At 59.3% G+C, this 20,572-nt stretch overlaps 10 protein-coding genes across 10 annotated transcripts; 6 read left to right on the plus strand and 4 right to left on the minus strand.

Moving 5' to 3' along the window:
• The first annotated feature begins 107 nt into the window (after positions 1-107).
• BDZ90DRAFT_100562 (hypothetical protein) lies at positions 108-1,089 on the plus strand. The gene is made up of 2 exons (XM_025503151.1): positions 108-984; positions 1,071-1,089. The coding sequence occupies exon 1, from the start codon at positions 331-333 to the stop codon at positions 811-813; it is 483 nt and encodes a 160-aa protein (XP_025359203.1). The 5' UTR covers positions 108-330; the 3' UTR covers positions 814-984; positions 1,071-1,089.
• BDZ90DRAFT_100507 (NAD-dependent glycerol-3-phosphate dehydrogenase) lies at positions 802-2,335 on the plus strand. The gene is made up of 5 exons (XM_025503149.1): positions 802-984; positions 1,071-1,138; positions 1,225-1,380; positions 1,461-1,637; positions 1,718-2,335. The coding sequence occupies exons 1-5, from the start codon at positions 909-911 to the stop codon at positions 2,285-2,287; spliced, it is 1,047 nt and encodes a 348-aa protein (XP_025359204.1). The 5' UTR covers positions 802-908; the 3' UTR covers positions 2,288-2,335.
• Positions 2,336-3,946: 1,611 nt separating this feature from the next.
• BDZ90DRAFT_100510 (hypothetical protein) lies at positions 3,947-6,110 on the plus strand. Its single transcript, XM_025503150.1, has 3 exons — positions 3,947-4,237; positions 4,317-4,625; positions 4,699-6,110. Exons 1-3 carry the CDS (start codon positions 4,076-4,078, stop codon positions 5,851-5,853), a joined length of 1,626 nt encoding a protein of 541 aa, XP_025359205.1. The 5' UTR covers positions 3,947-4,075; the 3' UTR covers positions 5,854-6,110.
• Positions 6,111-6,366: 256 nt separating this feature from the next.
• Positions 6,367-8,037, minus strand: BDZ90DRAFT_263139 (hypothetical protein; the record flags this gene model as incomplete). Its single annotated transcript, XM_025508574.1, has 2 exons — positions 6,367-7,263; positions 7,345-8,037. The coding sequence occupies 2 exons, from the start codon at positions 8,035-8,037 to the stop codon at positions 6,367-6,369; spliced, it is 1,590 nt and encodes a 529-aa protein (XP_025359206.1).
• A 472-nt stretch (positions 8,038-8,509) lies between these two features.
• Positions 8,510-11,321, minus strand: BDZ90DRAFT_234869 (putative transketolase). Its single transcript, XM_025507172.1, has 6 exons — positions 11,273-11,321; positions 10,988-11,099; positions 10,853-10,886; positions 10,683-10,776; positions 10,275-10,580; positions 8,510-10,204 (listed from the first exon to the last, which is right to left on the minus strand). The coding sequence occupies exons 2-6, from the start codon at positions 11,097-11,099 to the stop codon at positions 8,681-8,683; spliced, it is 2,070 nt and encodes a 689-aa protein (XP_025359207.1). The 5' UTR covers positions 11,273-11,321; the 3' UTR covers positions 8,510-8,680.
• Positions 11,322-14,051: 2,730 nt separating this feature from the next.
• On the plus strand, positions 14,052-14,981 carry BDZ90DRAFT_263141 (hypothetical protein; the record flags this gene model as incomplete). Its single annotated transcript, XM_025508575.1, has 1 exon — positions 14,052-14,981. The coding sequence occupies one exon, from the start codon at positions 14,052-14,054 to the stop codon at positions 14,979-14,981; it is 930 nt and encodes a 309-aa protein (XP_025359208.1).
• Positions 14,982-15,245: 264 nt separating this feature from the next.
• BDZ90DRAFT_100861 (Ribokinase-like protein) lies at positions 15,246-16,753 on the plus strand. Its single transcript, XM_025503152.1, has 3 exons — positions 15,246-15,601; positions 15,677-15,915; positions 15,988-16,753. Exons 1-3 carry the CDS (start codon positions 15,509-15,511, stop codon positions 16,682-16,684), a joined length of 1,029 nt encoding a protein of 342 aa, XP_025359209.1. The 5' UTR covers positions 15,246-15,508; the 3' UTR covers positions 16,685-16,753.
• A 69-nt stretch (positions 16,754-16,822) lies between these two features.
• BDZ90DRAFT_224600 (cytochrome b5) lies at positions 16,823-17,182 on the minus strand (the record flags this gene model as incomplete). The annotated part of the gene is made up of 1 exon (XM_025504620.1): positions 16,823-17,182. The coding sequence occupies one exon, from the start codon at positions 17,180-17,182 to the stop codon at positions 16,823-16,825; it is 360 nt and encodes a 119-aa protein (XP_025359210.1).
• A 623-nt stretch (positions 17,183-17,805) lies between these two features.
• On the plus strand, positions 17,806-19,094 carry BDZ90DRAFT_234872 (putative THR1-homoserine kinase). Its single transcript, XM_025507173.1, has 2 exons — positions 17,806-18,617; positions 18,691-19,094. The coding sequence occupies exons 1-2, from the start codon at positions 17,889-17,891 to the stop codon at positions 19,039-19,041; spliced, it is 1,080 nt and encodes a 359-aa protein (XP_025359211.1). The 5' UTR covers positions 17,806-17,888; the 3' UTR covers positions 19,042-19,094.
• Positions 19,095-19,101: 7 nt separating this feature from the next.
• BDZ90DRAFT_263145 (hypothetical protein) lies at positions 19,102-20,502 on the minus strand (the record flags this gene model as incomplete). The annotated part of the gene is made up of 1 exon (XM_025508576.1): positions 19,102-20,502. The coding sequence occupies one exon, from the start codon at positions 20,500-20,502 to the stop codon at positions 19,102-19,104; it is 1,401 nt and encodes a 466-aa protein (XP_025359212.1).
• Between the last annotated feature and the right edge of the window lie 70 nt (positions 20,503-20,572).

Here is a 20,572-nt window from a genome sequence, read left to right on the forward strand (position 1 = left end):
GTCATTGTACTTCTTCTCTCGTCTCTCTTCGAGCTCACTCCGAGCTTCTCGTCTTCTTCTGTGTCATTGCGTCATTGCAACATAACCCTCTTTTCGTTTGATGTCATCTCCTCATTTGCTGATGCTCGGATCAATCGTACGCAATCTCGACGGCGGATCTGTACCGTAGAGCATTCACGGCAAAGCGGTGGACCCTGCTTGAGCCGGGCTCCGGGTCAGATAGAGCGCCTCGCAGCTCGCGGGCAGGCAGTTGCGTCGTCCTCCTCTGTGTCTGCCAGGCCGGACCGAATCCTGGAGCATTTGGCTCCCGGAGTACCGAATCGTCACTAAATGCAGACTGCCCGTCCAGACGACCCTTGTCCGTCTACTCGCACTGATCGTCTTTGCTATCCCCCTTTTCCATCGGCACCACCATCGCTAAAATCTCCCAACCTCTCACCTCACCTGCTCGCCGGCCAGATTGAGCCAAATCGAGGACGCACCGTCGACGGCTGCTTCCGCCTTCTCTCCGCTCTGAGGTCGGCCCCACACTTTCAGGCGGCCTGTGGAGCTCGAAGCTCAACGTTCATCCCAACACTCAACTCACGGGCCATCACTACCTTTTCACCCTTTCGAATCGGCCAGACGCCATCGTCAAGACGACTCCGACAGCACTCGCAGCGCGATCTTCGTCGCAGCTGCTGCTCAGCACTAGCGCGAGGACTTTGTCGTCGCCGCCAGTCGTGCATACAAGGTGGTTCGCGTCCTCGTCCGCATCCTTTAGCGGTTGGAGCATCCACGGCTTCGCCCGACGCTCACTGCGACGAGACGTAGCTTCATCGCTGTTACCGGTCTTCCGGCCCTTCTCCACCTCCTCACACTCCCCGAGTAGTCTCTCCCGCGTGACCGGCTACAAAGCCTGGAAGCCAATGGCAGGCGACAAGAAGCATCGCTTGGCGATCATTGGGAGCGGCAACTGGGGCAGCGCCATCGCCAGGATTGCAGGTGAGACAGCGAGAGAGGAGACGAGACGAGGGATAGGCAATGGTGGTGGGAAGCATCGCTGACGTCTGACTCTCGGCGGCTCGCAGGCGGCAATGTCTCCAAGTTCGGGAACCTCTTCGAGACGGAGGTCAAGATGTACGTCCATGAGGAGGAGGTGAGTTTGCACGCCGTGGCCGCATGGGGAGGTGCTGTTGCTACCTCGATCTCACTTTGCCCGATCTCTGCGCTGCTCAATCGCAGATCAAAGGCCGCAAGCTGTCCGAGATCATCAATGAGGAGCACGAGAATGTCAAGTACTTGCCCGGCGTCAAGCTGCCAGAGAACGTCGTAGCTACACCTTCAGCGGTAGAGGCAGCAGAGGGAGCCGATCTGCTCATCTTTGTCCTTCCTCATCAGGTGAGCGGGGCGCACGACAGCCTTCAACAATGCTTGCTACACCTCGCTGATACTGCGTCCTCGCCCGCCCCTCGTCGCAGTTCATCGAGGCAACCTGCAAAGAGCTTCGCGGCCACATCGCAAAGGATGCGCGAGCCATCTCGATGATCAAGGGCGTAGAGGTCAAAAATGGCAATATTCGCATCTTCGCAGACGTCATCGAGGAGATTCTGGGATGTAGATGCGCTGCGCTCAGTGGAGCCAACATTGCCAACGAGGTGCGTACGAGCAGCGAGAACGGCGAGGTCCACGATGCTAGTCGTAGACTGACCTCTCAGTCTCGAACGCTCACGCGCAGGTCGCAGAAGACAAGTTCAGCGAGACAACCATCGGCTACAGGCCAAACGACCTAGCGACCGCCGAGCTCTTCCATAAAGTCTTTGACACACCCCAATTCAAGGTTGGCATGGTCGAAGACGTAGCGGGCGTGTCCCTCTGTGGCGCCCTGAAGAACGTCGTCGCCATTGCGGCAGGCTTCACAGATGGCTTGGGCTGGGGCTCCAACGCTAAAGCGGCCGTCATGCGCATCGGTTTGATGGAGATGAAGCGCTTCTCTGAGGAGTTCTTTCAAGGCGTCAAGCCGGAGACGTTCACCGAGACTTCGGCTGGTATCGCAGACCTTATCACCACTTGCTTCGGTGGGCGCAACAGGAAATGTGCAGAGGCCTTTGTCAAGACGGGGAAGAGCTTCGAGGTTCTAGAGAAGGAGTTGTTGAATGGGCAGAAGCTGCAGGGTACCGAGACGGCTAGAGAGGTGCACGAGTTCTTGAAGGCGAGGGGCAAGGTGGAGGAGTATCCGCTGTTCAGGAGCGTGTTTAGCATTGCGTACGAGGGAGAGGGAGTCAAGGGATTGACGAGTAAGCTCTAGCGGCGCGAAGACTGCGGGACGATGGGGAGGGTTGAGCAGGAGGGACGAGAGTGAGGGCGATGAGGATTTCGAACGGGAACAAACAGTCATCTGGTATCAATGTAGTTCATTATGCGTATGGCCGACGCGCAGATAAGGTGGACGCAGGTGGTGCCAGTCAGACCGAGATCGCGGCCGAGCTATGCCTACGGTCCGCCCCCTTTCCACTGCGCCCACGTTTCTGCAAATGGCAGCGAAGACACCTTGACAACACTCCACTGGATGCTTCGAAAGCCTCGGTGCTGACCAAATGTCAGTCAGGGACCTCGAGATCTCAGCCGGGATCCTGGCATGGCTGGGACCTCGAGACACGGCAAGGGCGCCATCATCCGGTTCTCGGGACCACCTTGCACGGTGCACCGCCTTTTGCGTGTACCCAGCGTGAAGGAACCTCTGCCACACTTTGCTCAAAGATTTGCGAGCGTAATGCGACCGGCGTCTCCGGTATCTGGTGCTTCTCTCCTTCTGTTCCGTTGTCATAGCCACATCACCCCGGAACGGTGAATGGGTCGAATGGGTCGTCCATTATCAAGCAGCTGTAGGATGCAGGGAGGATCTGAAGCTTAAAGAGCGGCGAGACGAGGTGGGTGACTATTCACGGGATCATCGGGAAGCAGATGTAGCGTGAGAGGAGAGCGAGTGCCAGGCAAGAAGTGCGGTACGTTTCATCTAGGAATAGTGGGTCGCTCGATTGATCAGTCAGACGCCGCCGGCGACCATCGTTGTTGGTTCGTCGGTAGTTCGGCTGCTCCGCTTCTCACAGCCCTCCTCGCGTCCGCTGTGAGATCCAACTTGGTTGCAGACCGAGCTCTCAGCCGTCTCCGCCGAAGGAGGACGCAGCACGGCGCGGTTCTCTCGAAGCCTTGCTCTTCTTCGTCCGACCTCGGTGGAGCTCGCGTACCACACATTCTGCAAGGGGAACAGGATGGTGGGAGCAGAAACTGGTTCGGGAGCGTGCGTGGGATCTCGATAAAATCTTGCGGCGGGCAGGACGGGCAACCAGGCTGATAAAGCTCACATGTCTGGCGATTCAGACGGAGAGTGGGAGCGAGAGGCAGGCAAGTCGGCTGGCTGAATTTGGTATGCGCGACTGCGCGTAGGGTAGGTAGCTTGCAAGGGACGCTGGTACTGCCGTGCGCCGGAGTCACGGTGAATGGTGAGCGACAGGTGAGAAGAGAGCATCCTCATCAAGAAGGAGTGATGAGAAGGCTGCTGCTGCTGCTGCTGCTGCTGCCCACGCGTGAATTGCTTGGTCGACGCGCCATTCACGGCCACTCCGATTTTGGCTCTCGACTGGCCTGTCTTCATTGGGTCTTGGATGTGATCGGGTGCAACGCGCAGGCCCGCTGCACCCCGTGCTTTTGTTTCGACTGGCGAGCCAGTTCGCACGCTCCACTCTCTCACCGCGACCATTCGACGACTCGCAAGCAGCAGGCAAGCAAAGCAGAGAGCAATACATGGTTCCAGCTTCGAGCGTGGGTGAATGGGTGAATGAGTGAATGGCTTCGTCAGATGCCGGTGCTCGTTGGCTTCCCCTCGCCTATGCTAGCGGCGTCTGCTTGGACACGCCTAAGCCGCCACAGCGACATGAGACGAACGACTGGGTGTATAAAGCAGACGAGGCTGCTCAGAGCTCCTGTTTCGCGGTCGATGCCTCAATCTTCTTGACCCCCTTCTCCTCACTACCACCACCCGGCGTCCCCTCTTTTCCCTCCCCCTCCTCTCCCTCTCTCAGGCAACACCACCACCATGGTCAATTGGCAAGACCCTAAGCTGGTGGCCCGCCTCGGGGCTGCCCAGATGCCCGTCCTCTTCTTTTGCATCGGCATCATCTTCTATGATCAGATCTATCTGCTCAAGTTTGACTACAACCTCCTCAAGGCCTCCCGCCGACGTCGTCTGCCCCTCCTCGTGAGCACTGCACCCCTGCCAAGATGCGTGCCATTCACTGTCAGAACACTGAACCTGTCTCTCTTCCTACCCATCGCAGGCCTACTTTGGCGCCAAGATCTCGTGGTGGGTCTACGCCGTCCTCTGCATCCTCGGCGCCATGGGCGTCGGCCCCTACAACTGCAACGCCATGGTCCGCGCGCTCGAGTTCTTCATGAGCCTCATCGCCCTCTGCTCCTCATCTCTCCTCGCCGTGCGCACCGTCTGCGTCTGGCAGGACGAGAAGGCTAAGCGCATCGTTGGCTGGACGGTCGGCTTCTTCACTTTTGCCCTTTCTGCCGTATGGTTTGCGGGGGTGGCGGACATCCACCTTATGTGGGTGCCCAATGGTGGGGGTGCTTGGCAGAACGTGAGTCGCGAGCAAGGATGAGGGAGCAGACATCACGAAGCTGACTTCGATCCTACTCGCATCCCGCTCCCAGGGCGCCTGCGCACCCATCAAGGTCGAGATGCGCTACTTTGTCAAGTACATCATGACCATCGTCTATGACGCCCTTGTCCTTGTCCTCACCGTAGCGGGCGTCTTCCGCATGTCAACCAATGGCCGCACTCGCATTGGCGCCTTGCTCGTACAGCAGGGTCTCCTCTACTTCCTTGCAACCTTGGCTGCCAACCTCGTTCCCGCCGTCATCACCATCCTGCAGCTCAGTCCCTTCATGTCGCTGTACTTTGCCGTCCCTTCGAGCTTCGTCGCCGTACTGGCCAGCACGAGGCTGTACGTGCAACTGGCGCAAGAGGCTACCTCCCGCGTGGACAGCCAGGGCCGCCAGCAGCGCCACGGAGAGAACAACAATGTCCAGTGGGGATCAGGCGGTACCGGCTCAAACGGCAGCACCTCCTTCACAGAGAAGCTGTCCAACTTTATGCACCGCAATGCCGGCAACAACAACTCCCGAGCTTCTCGCATCGCCAGCCCCACGGCACCTGGTGCACCAGGAGCAGCACGCGGTATCGTCCCCAAGGCTTCGTGCGCTACCACCGTGGGCGGCCCCAGCAGCCCGCATCGCAAAAAGGCCCCAGCCTTCTACAACTCTGCGCATCACGACGACTCGCTAGACATTCGCTCGTTCCAGGACTCGGCGGCCAGCAGCGGTGACTTGGAGAAGCAGCCCAGCCCTAACAACAATGTTGGCGTTGACTCCAGTCTCGCGCACGGCGTGTCCACAACGCTGTCACACGATCACGAGCATGACGGGCCCGTTGACTTCGATGGCAATGCGCCCGTGCTACCAGCACCATTCGTCGCTGCTATTGACTTGCAGCCTGGAGAGGAGGGTCGCATATCGGCAGGGTCGCGCCCTTCCTTCCAGCAACAGCAGCCTGCCCCCACACTCAGCTACTGCGGCAGTGAAAACGACGCTGTCCTCCCTTCGCCCGTCAGCGCTCAGACGCAGCAGCAGGGACGTCATCACCCCTTCAGCGCTGCAGGTCAGGCAATGAGCAACGTCCGTCTCCCCCGCATGCCCGTTGTCCCGCCTACGGCTCAGTCGGGACGTCGTCAACAGGGTACCGCGCAGGATCGAAGTGGACTTAGAGGCATCATCGTTGAGCAGACGAGGGAGGAACTGTCCGAGTAGACGTGCCTGGCAAGTGTAGCCCTCAAGCTTCACCCGCACCATCGCTTTCCGTCTGGCCCTCGCCTCCTTGTCATCACTCATACCAAGTCTAGCACCCCTGCTTCGCATCTCTTCTGTGCAGCATCGCACCACATGCCGTGTCTCTCCCACTTTCTCTCCTTTTCGGTGTTACTTCTTCCTTGGCCTCTTCCTTTCCCTCTCTTTTGGATGCCGTCCACCCCATGTAGCAACTTCTTCTCCTGTCCTTCATAGCATCACCGCATCATCCTCGTCGATGAGGGCCTCGCAGGTCTTCGTCTCAATACACGTTCGTTCTCTCGATCCCTGCCTGCGGCTGCGCTTCAAGCGCTGCTACCGTACAAGCGATCAGCCGATGGACGATGGCGGTGATGTGCTCAGAGGCAGGTCAGCAGGATGATGCTTTCAGCGCTGCGTCGTATTACTGGGAATCCGAATCGTGCAGTCGTATCTTCCTCTCCCATCTGATCTCCCGTCGCTGTCGCCCACGCAGCTCTACGCGGAAAAGCACTCCCTCCAGCTCCTCCAGCTCTCTTCCCCGCCACCGTCTCGTTTTCTTCTCAGCAATATCCTCTCCGTACCCCCTGCTTCAGCACCGAAGTACCCCGCTCCTCTCCACGCGTCGAGGTCTTGCGCCTTGAAGGGGCCGAAAGTCTGAGCTGGTGCCGAGCTCGTGTCTTCTGCTGTGGCCCATTTGTACTCCCACTGCTCCTCATCTCCAATGTCAGGAGCGCCATTGCCTTGTTGCTCCGTTGCCTTGGTCGCTGCTGCGGCCGGATCCCAATCCTGGGGGACTACGCCCGCTCGTCGCACCTGACGGAGCAGGGAGCGATACTCCTCGTCGTAGATGTCCGTCAGCCCTGCGGTCAGGCCCGAAAGCCGTGATGCGAGAGCGGTGAAGCGCTCGATGCGGGTGATGGAAGGGTGCTTGGCTGAGGCGGATTCCTTGCCTTTGCCTGTAGATGAGGAGCAAGCCGCCTCTCCATTCCCGTTCTCAACTAGCTTCCCTGCTTTTCGCTTCTCCTTTGCTGCCAGCTTGGCTGCTTTAGCCGCCTCCGCTCTTGGCCCCATTGCCTCTTTTCCAAGCCTTTGCAGCGTTTCCAAGACCGTCTCCTCCTCTTTCATCATCTCCACCATCTCCCGGACCATGCCCCATCGCCCATCCTCCTCTTGCACTTCTCGCTTCTCTTCCCTCTCCTGAATCCTCGCCTCTTGCTCGCGCTTCTCTTTGGCCTCACGAGCGGCTTTGATCGACTTGCGCGAATAGTTGCCGGCTAGCCAAGCATCGTGCTCTGCGTGCGGGTCTCGGGCGTTCGCTTGATAGTTGCCCTCTGAGTCGAATCGACCCGACTGCATTTCGCTTTTCATATTGAAAGAGGAGAGTTTGTGTCCCTAAGCGGCGAGGCGAAGAGGAGTGACGCGAGATGTCAGTAGACGGGTGGGAGCAGCATGTAAGCGGTTGGATCAGCTCACCATGTCGTCGAAAGGGTCGGCGCTCTTTCCCTTTTTGCCTGCTTTCGCTTTGCCTTTGCCCTTGGCGTCGCCACCTTCTCCGTCGTCTTCATCGTCGTCCTCGTCCTCGCCCTCTAGCTCCAGCTCAGGGTCACGTTCCTCATCTCTATCGCTCTCATCGCTTAGCACGTCTCCCGTCTGATCGCGCTGGGCATCAAATTCTTGCCCTTCAATATCGCCCAGCTCAAGATATCCCTCTTTCCCGCCCTTCTTCTTCTTGTCTTGCTCCTTGCCTTTCGCTCTTGCTTTTGCGACGTCTACGTCCCCGGCGTTTCCATCACCAAACATGTCTTCCTCCTCTTCGTCTGCTCCATCTGGTTCAAGGCCACCATCTCCATCCTCTTGATCCTTGTCCTGCTCCTCTTCCTCATCTTCGCTCTCCCCCTCGCTGTCATAGCCATCCGTTACAATTCTACCTTTGCGCCCTTGCTGATTGCGTTTTGCATCTTGTTCAAGAAGATCGATATCCACGCCGGGGAGGGAGCCCTGAGCATGCGCTTCGTCGCTTTCCTGGTCGGCGAAGCGGGTGCGCTTCCCTGCTGATGAGGAGGAAGGTCCAGCTGCTGACTCTGGAGCGAAGGATGGAGCGACGCCTGAGTAGGAGGGGTGCTTTCGCTTTGGCGCTGCGGATGTGGGGTTCAATAGTGGTTGCATCGCAGCTTGCTGGGGGATTCGGTGTGAGAAGGCGGACGAGAAGTTGCAACAAGCAGACTTGCGCTCAGTCCGCCTTCAAAGGCGCGCATGTTCCTGTGGAGGGCGGCCCTCGACGGCGGCTACGGTCGCGGTAGACTGAAGGTGGCCATCAAGCTCCGCCAACGCTCTTTGCGACCGCTTGAGCACTCGGGCAGGTGTGGAGTAGGAAGTCTCATTTGAGATTGCCACCAGAAGGGGTCAGGCTTGCTACTGATTGGGGTCATGAGGGTAGCCCTCGAAGCAAGGCGCGATGGGACTCGGCGCCGCGCTGAGCGTGGACTGGGACGTCGTCGAGTGCGCCAACGTCGTCCGAGCGCCATTCAGCATGCGAAGGTACAAATGGATCGAGTCAGCTGCTGGACTCATCACCGCTGGGGCAACTTCATCTGCATCTCATCCCCCGGCCTCTCTTCGGACGGGACCAGTCAGCCGGCCAGCCGGTGGCAATGGATTGATAGCACGCTTCTGTATTTCACGGATCAGAGAGACTAGTAGTAATGAGAGTCAAAGAGAGGAAGAGCAACCATGCGAAACTCAATCGATGCCGGCCGACCTCGCAAACGACGACGGTCTATTGCTTGCACCGCTCTACGCTGCGCCACGTTTACTCGAAAGCAGCGGTGAGCTCAATGGGCGAAACAAGGGGGATCTTCTCCTTCTTGTAGTAGGCAATGACCTTCTCGGCCTTCTCAGCGAAGGGCTTGGGAGCGATCTGGAGCTTCTCGTAGACCTGAGGAGCAGGGGCAGAAGCACCGAATCGGTTGATGCCGTGCTGGACGTGCGAGTACTTGTGCCAGCCGAGGGTGGTGTAAGCCTCGAGTGAGATGATGGGCTGGCCGCTGGGCAGCACGGAGCGGCGGTACTCCATGGGCTGGATGTCGAAGACGCGGAAGCAGGGCATTGATACGAGGCGGGCCTTGATGCCCTTCTTCTCGAGCTCAGCGGCGGCGTCGCGGGCGATGGCGACCTCGGAACCAGTGGCGACGAGGGTGACGTCGGCATTCTCAACCTCCTTGAGGACGTAACCACCCTTCTCTGCCTTCTCGATGGTAGAGCCTTCGAGCTGGGGCAGGTTCTGGCGCGAGAGGGCAATGACCGAGGGGGTCTTGGCCGACTCGATGGCGACCTTGTACATGGCCGAAACCTCGTTACCGTCAGCAGGGCGCATGAAGTTGAGGTTGGGGATGGCACGGAGGGCCATGGCCGTCTCGATGGGCTGATGAGTGGGTCCGTCCTCACCGAGACCAATCGAGTCGTGGGTAGCGACCCAGATGGCGCGGAAGTTGGAGAGGGCAGAGAGACGGACGGCTCCGACGGCGTAAGAGACGAAGTTGAGGAAAGTGCCCGAGGTGGGGATGTGCAAGCCGTAGGCGTGGAGACCGTTCATGATGGCGCCCATAGCGTGCTCACGGACACCGTAGCGGATGTAGCGACCGCTGTAGTTGCCCAATTGCGACGAGGGGTGCTGGAAGTCGGTGGCGTCAGACCAGCGGGTAAGGTTAGAGCCGGTCAAGTCGGCAGAGCCACCGAGGAGCTCAGGCACGGCAGCAGAGACCTTGGACAGGAGCGTCTCGGAGAGCTTGCGGGTAGCGACGGCCGAGTCGGAGGGCGAGTACGTAGGGAGAGCCTTCTCCCATCCGTTGGGAAGCTTGCCCGCCATTCGGCGCGAAAGCTCAGCGTGCTCGGCGGGGTACTTAGACTTGTACTGCTCGAACATCTGGTCCCACTCCTTCTGGTAGCCGGCGCCACGCTCCTGGATCTGGTGCCAGAAGTCGTAGACCTCCTGGGGAATGTGGAACTTCTTGGAGGGGTCGAAGCCGAACTTCTCCTTGAGCTGCTCGATGTCGTCGGCCTTGAGGGGAGCGCCGTGGGTGCCGGCACCGCCCTGGATCTTGGAGCCGTAGCCGATGGTGGTCTTGAGACGGATGATGGTGGGCTTGTCGGTGACCTTCTTGGCCTCCTCAAGAGCCTTGGCCATGCCGGCAAGGTCACGGTCACCGTCGTTGACGTGGAGCACGTGCCAGTCGTATGCGAGGTAGCGCTGCTCGACGTCCTCGGTGAAGGAGCAAGCAGTGTCGCCGTCAATGGAGATGTGGTTGTCGTCGTACACGCAGATAAGGTTGCCAAGCTAAAGGAGGCAAGAGAGGGTTGAAGGTCAGCCGTTGAACGAGGCATAAGGCGGCTGCGGAGCATCTCACCTTCAAGTGACCGGCGAGCGAGCATGCCTCGCTCGAGATGCCCTCCATCAAGCAGCCATCGCCGAGGAAGCAGTAAGTGAAGTTGTTGAAGAGCTCAAGACCCTCCTTGTTGAACGTAGCTGCAGCGTTGGCCTGAGCAATGGCAAGACCTACGGCGTTGCTGATGCCCTGTCCAAGGGGGCCAGTTGTGCACTCGACCATGGGGGTGTCATGTCCGGCTTCGGGGTGACCAGGGGTCTTGGAGTCGAGCTGACGGAATTCCTTGAGGTCTTCCATGGACAGCTCGTAGCCCAGGAGGTGGGCAATCTGCGGCGGAAGGGGGGCGAGAGTCAGTCACTGACGCGACTGCGGCAACTGGTAGCGAGCACCTCCTTCTCCTCCACAGCATCCTCAAAATCTGCAACTCACGATGTACTGCAGGGCACAGCCGTGGCCATTGCTCAACACGAAGCGGTCCCTGTTGATCCAAGGGGTCTTGCCAGCTCCGGAGGTACGGAAGAGCCTTGAGGAGCGATCGGGGAAGGAGGTGTTGGGTCAGACTCGCGCTGGTGACGCGGGGCGGGTCAGTGCGGACTCACTTGGAGAAGAGGACCTGCGAGATGGGTGCCATGCCTGTTGATAGAGCTCGAGTCAGCTCCTGTTTCTCTACTCTGAGGTCTTGAAAGTCTTGTGCAGCCGCAGAGGACCGTAGAAGGGGGACTCGGGATACTCACCCATGGGCATGCCGGGGTGGCCCGAGTTGGCCTTGGCGACAACGTCAGCCGCGAGGCATCGGATGGTCGCGACGGAGAGCTCGTCAATGTTGGTGGGCTTGAGAGACGACATCTGTGCAGCATAGGCGGTGGGCGGCGATCGCAGCATGGTAGGAAGGCGAGGAGGGGACGTGGAGGCGCGCAGAAGGAGGGTGAGGGAGCGTCTCGGTCAGCGCCTGCTGTTCCCTGGTCTACCACCAGTTCGTCATAATCATCATCATGGGATGTTCTGCCACTCGTGCTCACCTTAGCAAAAGTGAAGAGGTCGTGAAAGATACGGAGGAAAGGTGTTGGTGAAGAAGAGGGAGCGAGGCTGAATGCTGCGACGAAGTTCTGCCCGCTCGCCGCGCTGCTGGCTTTGCTTTGTGGCTGGCCCGCCCTCACAGGCACAGCGCCCGCGCCATCAAGGCTTCCGGGCCACGCACGCGGCCAACGATTGAGGGTCCACTTTCTCTCGATCTCCGCCCAGCAGCCATAGGCAGAAGTCTCGGAGAAGACGCCAGAGCAGCGTTTTGCAAGTCGACGGAGCGCGACGGCCAGCTCAAGCGGCGAATTTGGAAGAACTGACGCACGCAGCTTGATGATGTCACCTCGCCCAGACGAACGAAGCGGCGCATTTCATCTCAGAGCCCAACCAGCGGCGGTTGCACTGTCGGCCGCTGCCATAGCAAGGCACGATGATGAATGATGATCATACCAAAGAGCAACTTCGGAAGATGCCAGCCAACTGTCGCGGCCCGCTCGAGATGGCCATCCGAGGGTGCGAGATCTGACTGGGCGATGGACGCTTGTCAAGCGTGACCATGCTCGCCGACCGTGACCATGCTCGCCGACCGTGACCACGCTCGCTCGGAAGCGTGGTCTTCAACGGTGCCCCATCTGCCACAAGGTAATCAATCACCTACAGACTCCTCGTCAAGCGTCAAGATTGTCGCAGTGCAGCCGTCACAACCGTCGCTGCCATCTCTGCTCGAGGGCGGAGGGCGGAGTCGCACAGCGAAGGGTACGCAGATCGCTGACTGCCTGCCTCAGTATCAAGAGCTCGGCGCGCGCTGACCGACAACAGCCAGCCTGGGATGGAGCTAAACAACATACAGGCCCGTGCTTTCTGCCGTCAAGAGTGAAGGCATCGAAGTCGACACTCACCCGATCAGAGGCAGCTCGGAAGGTTTGTGGTGTCCGGCGATGAGAGACGCTTCGCAGTGCGAGTGGCGGCTCGTCAAGATCGCCGCCTGCAGTGGGAGCTGCTGCGGAAGTCAAGCGGCCGGTACGGTCTGGATCTGAGAGTATGAGGGTTCATGGCTGAAGGTCACGCATCGGTCAGGCTAGAGACCGTCTTCAGGGACGGCGGTTGTGTCTTGCCCAGGCACGCTGTTGCCCTCACGCCGGTCCTCGATGTCCCGGTTGGAGATCGAGTCGTAGACGCTGAGGCAACGACGAGGACGAAGCGGCTTCGCGCGAGGCGGGATTGGCTTGCAAGCTGGCATCGCCCCGCGAGATCGCATTCGAGCTCTCACCGCCCGCTCCTCTTTCTCTCCTCACCACTTTCACTCCATCACCTCCAACTGACGACCTCGATCGGGACTCTCCCTCTTCAAACTCTTCTTACGTTCCTCACCACCTCTTTAAGTTTTACAATCATGCCAGCATCGCAAGGGCCTCAAATTCTGGTGGCTACCCCGATCCTGGGCTTCGCCGCCGATCAGTGACGAGCTCAAGGCTCCTCATCTTTGTCGACGTGGCCGAGAACATAGCCGACATCCAATGTGATCGTCTTCAAAGGCCGAAGTGGTAGTAGGAGGTGATAGGTCAGCAACTCGCCTGCTGGCACCAACCCAGCCGTGGCTATTCGTCCTCAGCCTTCGCAAACGCTTGCCTTGGATGTCGGTTATGTTCTCGGCCATGTCTTCGCAGGGGGGGTGTTGGATTCCCAGCTTCAAGAACAAAGGCAGGTTGCTTCCTCGCACGCTTCGCCGTAGTCTGAGGCAGTGCTCAGCAGCTCCAGCGTCCTCGACGGTAACTCAAGCACCGACATCATCGAGAACCGCATACTCTGAGAGACAACGTCCTACTGGATGCTGGACCGATGCCGTCAGCTCGAGTCGGTCGAGGCATCCAGCCCACTCCATCAAGCCCGCACAGCCATCGTCGAGCTTTACCGGATGCTTGCAAGCTACAGACGTACTACAGTCGGCGAAGTAGCCAAGCAGACAAAGAACGAGTTTCAAGCCTACATCGCGACAAAGCTGCTCGTCCAGAGAGTCAATCAAAGCAACTGCGACCCACAAGGACCTCGATCTCAAGCGTGATAGGGATGGACCAACAAGCAGTGAGTCACGGGCAATCGCGCACGCGTTGGTCCTTCTCCATGCTGACTACTGCTCTTCTGCCGCCTCCTCTTGGCAGTCGCACCTCAACAATTGACTCCCCGCCGTTCCCATCACGGTGGATTGTGTTCTCCCCACACATTTCAGCCATAGCCTCCAACTCGCGGAAGTGTGACTGGTAGCAACCAAGTAGTAGCGGAATATCCTTGCACCGCCAATACGCGCGTTGCCCTCGCGAAGGCTCACACCAGTATTGCTCAACTGGTTCGGGCACTTCTGTGTTCAGCGCCAACGGACTCGAGACCGAAGCCCACGTCAAGGCCCATCGACGTAAGCTGGCCGGTGCAGTGGCGTGCCCATTCAATCTTCATAGTGGCCAGCCCTGCGCTTACGAGCTCGACGCGGGTGCAGCAGCACAAGTACGAGGCAGCTCTCGCATCAGCGAGGAGCTGATCTGGCACGCTGAGGTTGGGCATGGCCACTTCGTCTTCAACAAGGACACGCCGGCGTTTTGTCGCACGCATCAGAAGTGGAACCTTGGCTTCAGCATGATTGCGAGTCACAACGCCGAGCATCTCTCTCGCCTGCTCGATGCCTCGTCGGAGTCGCCTGCTTGGGAGGACAAAGCCTGTCCTTTCTGACTTCACGATGTGGGCCTCCCACTGCATGTCCGCGGCGAGCTGTTCGACGGCCCACTCATGAGCCACGCTCAGCACATCGCTGAGCGACACCTGTACGGTAGGCGAGACGAGTGGGTGTCGTGCCCGATCTGCGCCGACGAGCTGCACATCGCAGACCTCCTTCAACACCTTCTCTCATCACACGGCCTCCACTACGGGCAACAGCGAAGCCCGGCCATCGAGCATGACTGGCCGAAATTGCCGACTCCGTCTGGACAAGCTCAGAGGCAGCGACGCGATGAATGGATCGACTGGGTGCAGTCGCTTCTGAATCCCGCATCTTCTGCTCCCCCTGCCGCCGCCGCCACGATGGAAGAGGACGGTCGCGCTCCCTCCAAAGAGATGACGAGAAGGCGCAATGGGCGCAGTTCGACGACACGAAAAAGCAAGGAGGTCTATGGGCAGAACGCATGCCCATATTGCCTCCTAGAGGGCAATACCAAGACGTACGCAGCTCAGCAGGGCTCGGCACACCTAGCATCTCATCTGTTTGAGATCAGGGAGAAGAAGCCAGCTTGTCCGGTGTGCAGCGAGACGGTGTCCATCGTGGGCCTCTTTGCGCATCTCGAGGGACATGGTTTCGCCCTGTCCGGCAGTGCCACGGACAAAACAAACGGCAAGACCAAGAAGGTATACTCTGGTTCCTCGGGCGACACGCGCGCAAAGAAGGAATCCATGGCTTGGGTCAGCAATGGTTGCCCCGAGGACACCCTCTCCCCCCCTCAGGCGAAGAAGAGAAAGGTGGCCGCAGGCCCCTCTCACTCGGTCGCCTCCTCCGCTCGCCCCGCCGCCGCAGGCCCCTCTGGATGCGCCGCCTCCCTCGCTCGTTCTGCCACCGCAGGCCCGACTGCTCATACGAATACTGCTTTGCGACCGCTTTCTGCTTGTCGCGGAGGCCGTCCGCAGCCGAACTACCGACTGTCATCGGCGAGCGACGACTCGGAGTGAGCGGTATTCAACCCTGCCTCTCTTTTGGCCATATTCAATCAACATCCCTCTCAGCCCTCTCCTTCTCGCCCGTGAGATGGCTCTTTCTTTCTTTCCCTTCTCAGTCAAAAAGCATTCACCGAAGATGTTGTGATCAGTACCACAAGTGGTAGCCGTGAGGTGGTAGAACGAGGTCAATGAGCTACGGCTTCGGTGGTTGCGGACGCGGCTGAGGCTGCAGTGACGCTGAAGTGAAGGGAGTCAGAATGACGGATGCGCTTGCTGATATCGATGTGCCAATTTGAGGCAAAGGTCGACTTTACTCTCTAGTGCTACCTCTGACATGCTCAACCGTTTGCTGCAAATCGACGGGCGAGCTGGCTTCGAGACGGGAGTGGGAGCGCGAGCGGGAGCCCAACGTCACCGGGCAACGGACGGGAGCAAGTCAGGGTCGAGCTCAAAAAATCGCCGTGGAGGCCGAGGTCCAGCAGCGGCTGCTTGTTCCCTTTTCACCTCCTCAGTCAAGTCGAAGATCAATAGCAGCCAGTATGTCCTCCTCATCAGCGCCTCTAGTCCTGGTGCCAAGCAGCATCAACATCGACGAGACCTTCGCTGTCCCGCACATCGTCCGACCTGGTGAGGTGAGTGCAGCGAGCATCTTCCCTTGCCGTCCCTTTGGTCACCTCGCTCACTCTGCTTCCCTCATTCTCGCGCAGACAATCTCCTCCCTCGACCTCACCTCCCGCCCTGGTGGTAAGGGAGCAAACGTGTCAGCAGCTCTCGGATTGTCAGGCGTGGAGACGTGGTTCGCCGGTAACGTTGGGAGTGACGCAACTTGGCCCTTGGATGAGCTCAAGAAGCGCGGCGTCAAGACGGATCTGGCCGGTGTACTCGAGGGCGAAAAGACGGGCAGGGCTTTTATTCAGATCGGCGAGGGAGATGGGGAGAATTCCATGTGAGTGAGCGTGCCGTTAGCTACGGATGAGAGTATGGCGCATGAGCTCACGCCGTCGATTCGCATGCTCAGCGTTCTCCTCAAGGGTGCCAACTTCCCTTCCTCCTCAGATGTAACGCCCGATTCCGTCTCATCACAGCTGCCACGCCCACCTACCCACCTCGTACTGCAGAATGAGGTCCCCCTCAGCACCACGGCCTCCTTTCAGAGCCACGCCCGCAAGGAGTGGCAGGGCTGCGTGACTGTCTGGAACCCCTCGCCGCTTCCAACCCGCGACGAGCTCCGCAGCTGGAAGTGGGACGAGCTGGATGTGCTCATCGTCAACCAAGGAGAAGCTGCTGACCTCATTGCTGCACTCAGCGAGGGCGAGGCGGGAGGCGACAAGGAGGAGCCAGAGGAGACGATGCGTCGCCTCTCGAGCATCGAGTCCATGCGCCAGCTCCCCTGGATCGTCATGACTCTGGGCGCTCGTGGTGTCCTTGCCTCCATCAATTCAGGTGGAGATCGCATCCTCATCAGCCAACCACCGCACAAGCCCAAGCAGGTACGCGACACGACGGGTGCCGGGGACACATTTGCTGGCTACCTGGTCTCAAGCGTCGCCATGCTGGGCGGCAAGGGTCTGCCCGCTGAGAGGGAAGTGGTGGAGAAGTGTTTGAGGAGAGCAGGAGTTGCAGCCGCCATGGCTGTTGAGATCAAGGGGGCCATGGAGAGTATCCCTGGCGAGGAGAGGGTAGAGCAGAGAATGAAGGAGGCTGGCGCAGCGTAGAGTGGTAATGTGATAGAGAATCTTTGCAAGTCTATTATGAAGGCGTGACGCGCCTGGTATACAATGTCGTGGACAATGGCAGCTACAGTGTTTTCTTCCGTCGTCAGAATCGGCCCCATTTCTGTCCCATGCTCTCCCTCAATCATCTTTGACGGCGATCCCGATACAACACGCATCAACAATGGCGTCAACGTTGACCCAACTATGCGTGAGCATAAACAGCCTCGTCCCATCTCTCCCTGCGACACGCATGAGCTCATCCTCCCCACCAGGGTGGAAAGCCAAGTAGGGCGCCATATCATAGACCTTGCCATTGAGCACGGTCCAGACCCCACCGGGAGAATTGCGATCCTTGTGCTGCTTGACTTCGGAGAGGGGGATCTTGCGAAAGGGGAAGGGGGGTTGAATGCTGGACTTGAGGCGTGCCCAGTCGAGCGGAGAATGGCCGGGGGTCAGAGTGACCTTTTTGCGCTTCGAGGTGGCGGCAGGAGCAGGCATCAAGCTGCTCGAAGAGGATGAAGAAGCACTGGCAATGGCAGTCGGTGCCCCTCCCACGCCAGGAGGAGCTGTTTGGCGGGAGGTGGATGGTGGGGGCATCAAGCTGGACGAGGCTGGAGATGGAGCAGCGGGGGTGGCACTTGTCGGTGCGGCTAGGGATGCTCCGCTGCTACCATTGCCGGTACCCAAGACATCCCGCAATGCCTGCACTTTGCCGGAGCTCGAGCTGGAGCTGGAGCCTGACGATGGGGATGCCGCGTTGCCAGGCCGAGTGGCGTTTGTTGGGCCAGAGACAGTAAAAGCTGGCGGTTTTGCCTGTGATCCTGAGCTCAATCCTGCCGTCTCTCGCGAGCTCGAAGCCCTCTGCGCTGAATGAGCGAGAGGAAATGAGGGAGGCAGGTCAATATCTGGTATTGACGTAGCCATGGTTGGTGGTGGTGAAAACAAGATTGTGATGATGCCGTCGTGCGAGTCGAGGGGCAGCGGAAGGCGGCGACGAGTCGATCAGCTGCATCTCGCCCTGCTCGCGTGGCCTCGGCTTGTTGGTCGGCGGCGGGACGGTTGGACGGCGGACTGAGAGGCAAAGAAATGAGGCGGCGCCAAAGAGGGTGCGAGCCAAGGCAACCCACGATTGACTCGCGAGAAGATCTGGGCTTCAACATCTTATCGCCCCGAGTCATCCCATCGATCTTGCCCCGCACCCAGCATGGCTAGCTCCACACCCGCTCGCCGCCACTTCACTGTGCGCGTTCCCTGCACATCCTCCAACATCGGCCCTGGGTTCGATGTCGTAGGTCTCTCCCTCTCCCTCTACCTGACCCTCGACGTCACAATCGACCCTTCATCCTCCTCGACGGCTCCCACCCTCTCCTACACCGGCGAGGGAGCAGCAGAAGCCCCGCTCGACCCGTATAAGAACCTCACAACACGTTGCGCCCTCTATGTGCTGCGCTGTGCTGGTATTCACCAATTCCCCACTGGTGTGGTCATCAAGGTTCACAACGAGGTGCCTTTTGGCCGCGGGCTGGGTTCGTCCGGTGCAGCAGTCATCGCCGGTATCCTCCTCGGAGATGCTCTGGGCCAGCTCAAGCTCAGTAAGGAGCGCCTGTTGGACCATGCATTGATGATCGAGAGACACCCGGATAACGTGACTGCAGCTTTGATCGGCGGCTTTGTTGGCTCGTACCTCCTCGACCTTAGCGACGAAGACTCACAACGCAAAGCTGTTCCCCTGAGTGAGGTTCTACCAGAATATCCGGCTGATGCGGGTGAGCAGTGGGGACGGGACCCACCAGCTCCGCCAAAGGGCATCGGCCATTACATTCGCTTTGGGTGGGCAAAGGAGATCCGCGTCATCACCATCATTCCCCAATTCGAGGTACCCACTGCAAAGGCAAGGAGCGCATTGCCGGACAAGTACTCCAAGGAGGACCTCGTGAGTAGCGGGAGGCACGATAGGCTGAGAAGAGTGGCCATGTATTGACTGACGCCCTCTGCACGCGCTCCAGGTCTTCAACCTCCAACGTCTCGCAGTTCTCACCACGGCCCTCTCTCGCTCGCCCCCCGACTCGCACCTTATCTACCAAGCAATGCAGGACCGCGTCCACCAACCTTACCGCGCCCACCTCATCCCTGCCCTTCCCAAGCTCCTCGACTCTGTCACCCCAACTTCCCACCCTGGCCTGCTGGGCATTTGCCTTTCAGGAGCAGGGCCGACAATTCTGGCCTTGGCGACGGAGAATGAGGAGGAGATTGCCAAGAGCATCGTGGGCGAGTTTGAGAAGGAGGGGATTCAGTGCCGAAAGGAGTTCCTGGTCGTCACCGAGGAAGGAGCGACTGTCACCGAGCACGAAGTATGACCATGAGATGAGGGTGTAATAAAAAATTCTATTAGAGAGCATGCCGTCCAATGTACGCGCCTACCTCCCAACGTCCTCCCCTACCAGACCGCCGAGGCTGCGCAGCAAGAGCGTCCTCTCTGGCCCGCCAGTCTCTTGCAGACCTGTCCACACGCTCGTTCGCTCGAAGAAAGTGTCGACAAAGCCGCGGATCTCTCTGATGCTGGCCGGTGTTGAGCGAGCTGTACCTCTACCCGTGTGCGAGGCAAGGCTGGAAGCCAAGGTCCGCCAGAAGAGAAGAGTGGGCGCATCCCCGAGGAGGAGCAGCGATTCGTCCAATAGGGTGCGCGGTTGCGCAGGCGTGGCTGCTGGCTCTTTTGCTACCTGCCCGTCACCGTCCCCCTCGCTTTCACCCACCCGCATCAGCCCCAAAACTCTCTGCAGCAGATAAATCTTGCTACACACAGCAGCCATCTCCACGGTGAGCAGATGCTCCAATCTACCCGGCAGACCCGGAGCACCGCCTCCTCCGCCACCACCCGCACCATCGAAGACGGCGCCCACCCTCTTGCGCACCACATCGCAGAGGTCTCCCATGAGGTCTCCAATGAGTTCTTTCCTTACTCCCAGCCGATCAGCGGCAAGCAGGCTGGAGGCGAGCAATCGCCCGTCCAGGTCGCGAAGAGCCGTGACGACGGATGACTCCATTCTATCTTGTAGCTGCGAGCGGGTCGTGTTGAGGATCGAGGGCAAGTAGGAGTGGATGAAGTTGACCCGTTTGAGGTGGGGTGACGCGGTGAGGAGAGTGCTAATGTTGGAGAGGTGAAGAGAGGCCCGGCCCAGAGCCTCTTGCTGCGTAGGGTGGGAGAGCGATTTGGATGAAGCTGTTGCTACGTTATCTTGCCCCCCTTCGTCTTCTCCAAAGAGAGTCCGCAAGCATGCCTCCAATCTCCTTCCCTCTCCTACGAATTTGCCCGCCTCCCTGCCCAGCTCGATGACTTCGTTCAAGCGTTCTAATCTCCTCCTATCTCGGCGCAATTTCTTCGCTGCGCCCACCACAGGCTGCCTACATCTGGCCTCATACCCGCTCTCCACCTCATTGACCCCGCGTCTCGCGTCACGGAGGGAGCGCTGCAGCTCCTCGACCCGTGAGGCTTGGGCGAGGAGCAAGGACGAATGGGTGCTAGTCTGCTGTTGGATCAAGCGGGAGAGGTCGGTGAGGAGAAGAGAGAGGCGTGATAGAAGGATACTGAGCGAGCTGGATGACGAGGAGGAAGCTGACGACGTAGCTGCATCGCTTGTGGAGGTGAGGGCGAGGTCTGATACGCTGATCTCCGTTGCGAGACCGAGGGATTTGAGCGAGGCGAGGAGGGAGGAGGGATCGGATGGGGGACGAGGTGGGAGTGACGAGGAGGACGTGAATCGTGGTGGTGAGGGTATTACCGCTCCTGATGCTGCTGCTGCTGTCGATGTCGACGCCATAGTGGCGTTGCCTGTTCTTTCTGCTTCGCAACTTACAACAAGTTGCAACTCAAGGACAAGGAAGCTCGTC

Source organism: Jaminaea rosea, assembly GCF_003144245.1.
Source record: "Jaminaea rosea strain MCA 5214 unplaced genomic scaffold BDZ90scaffold_19, whole genome shotgun sequence".
In the NCBI taxonomy this organism is placed as follows: domain Eukaryota; kingdom Fungi; phylum Basidiomycota; class Exobasidiomycetes; order Microstromatales; genus Jaminaea; species Jaminaea rosea.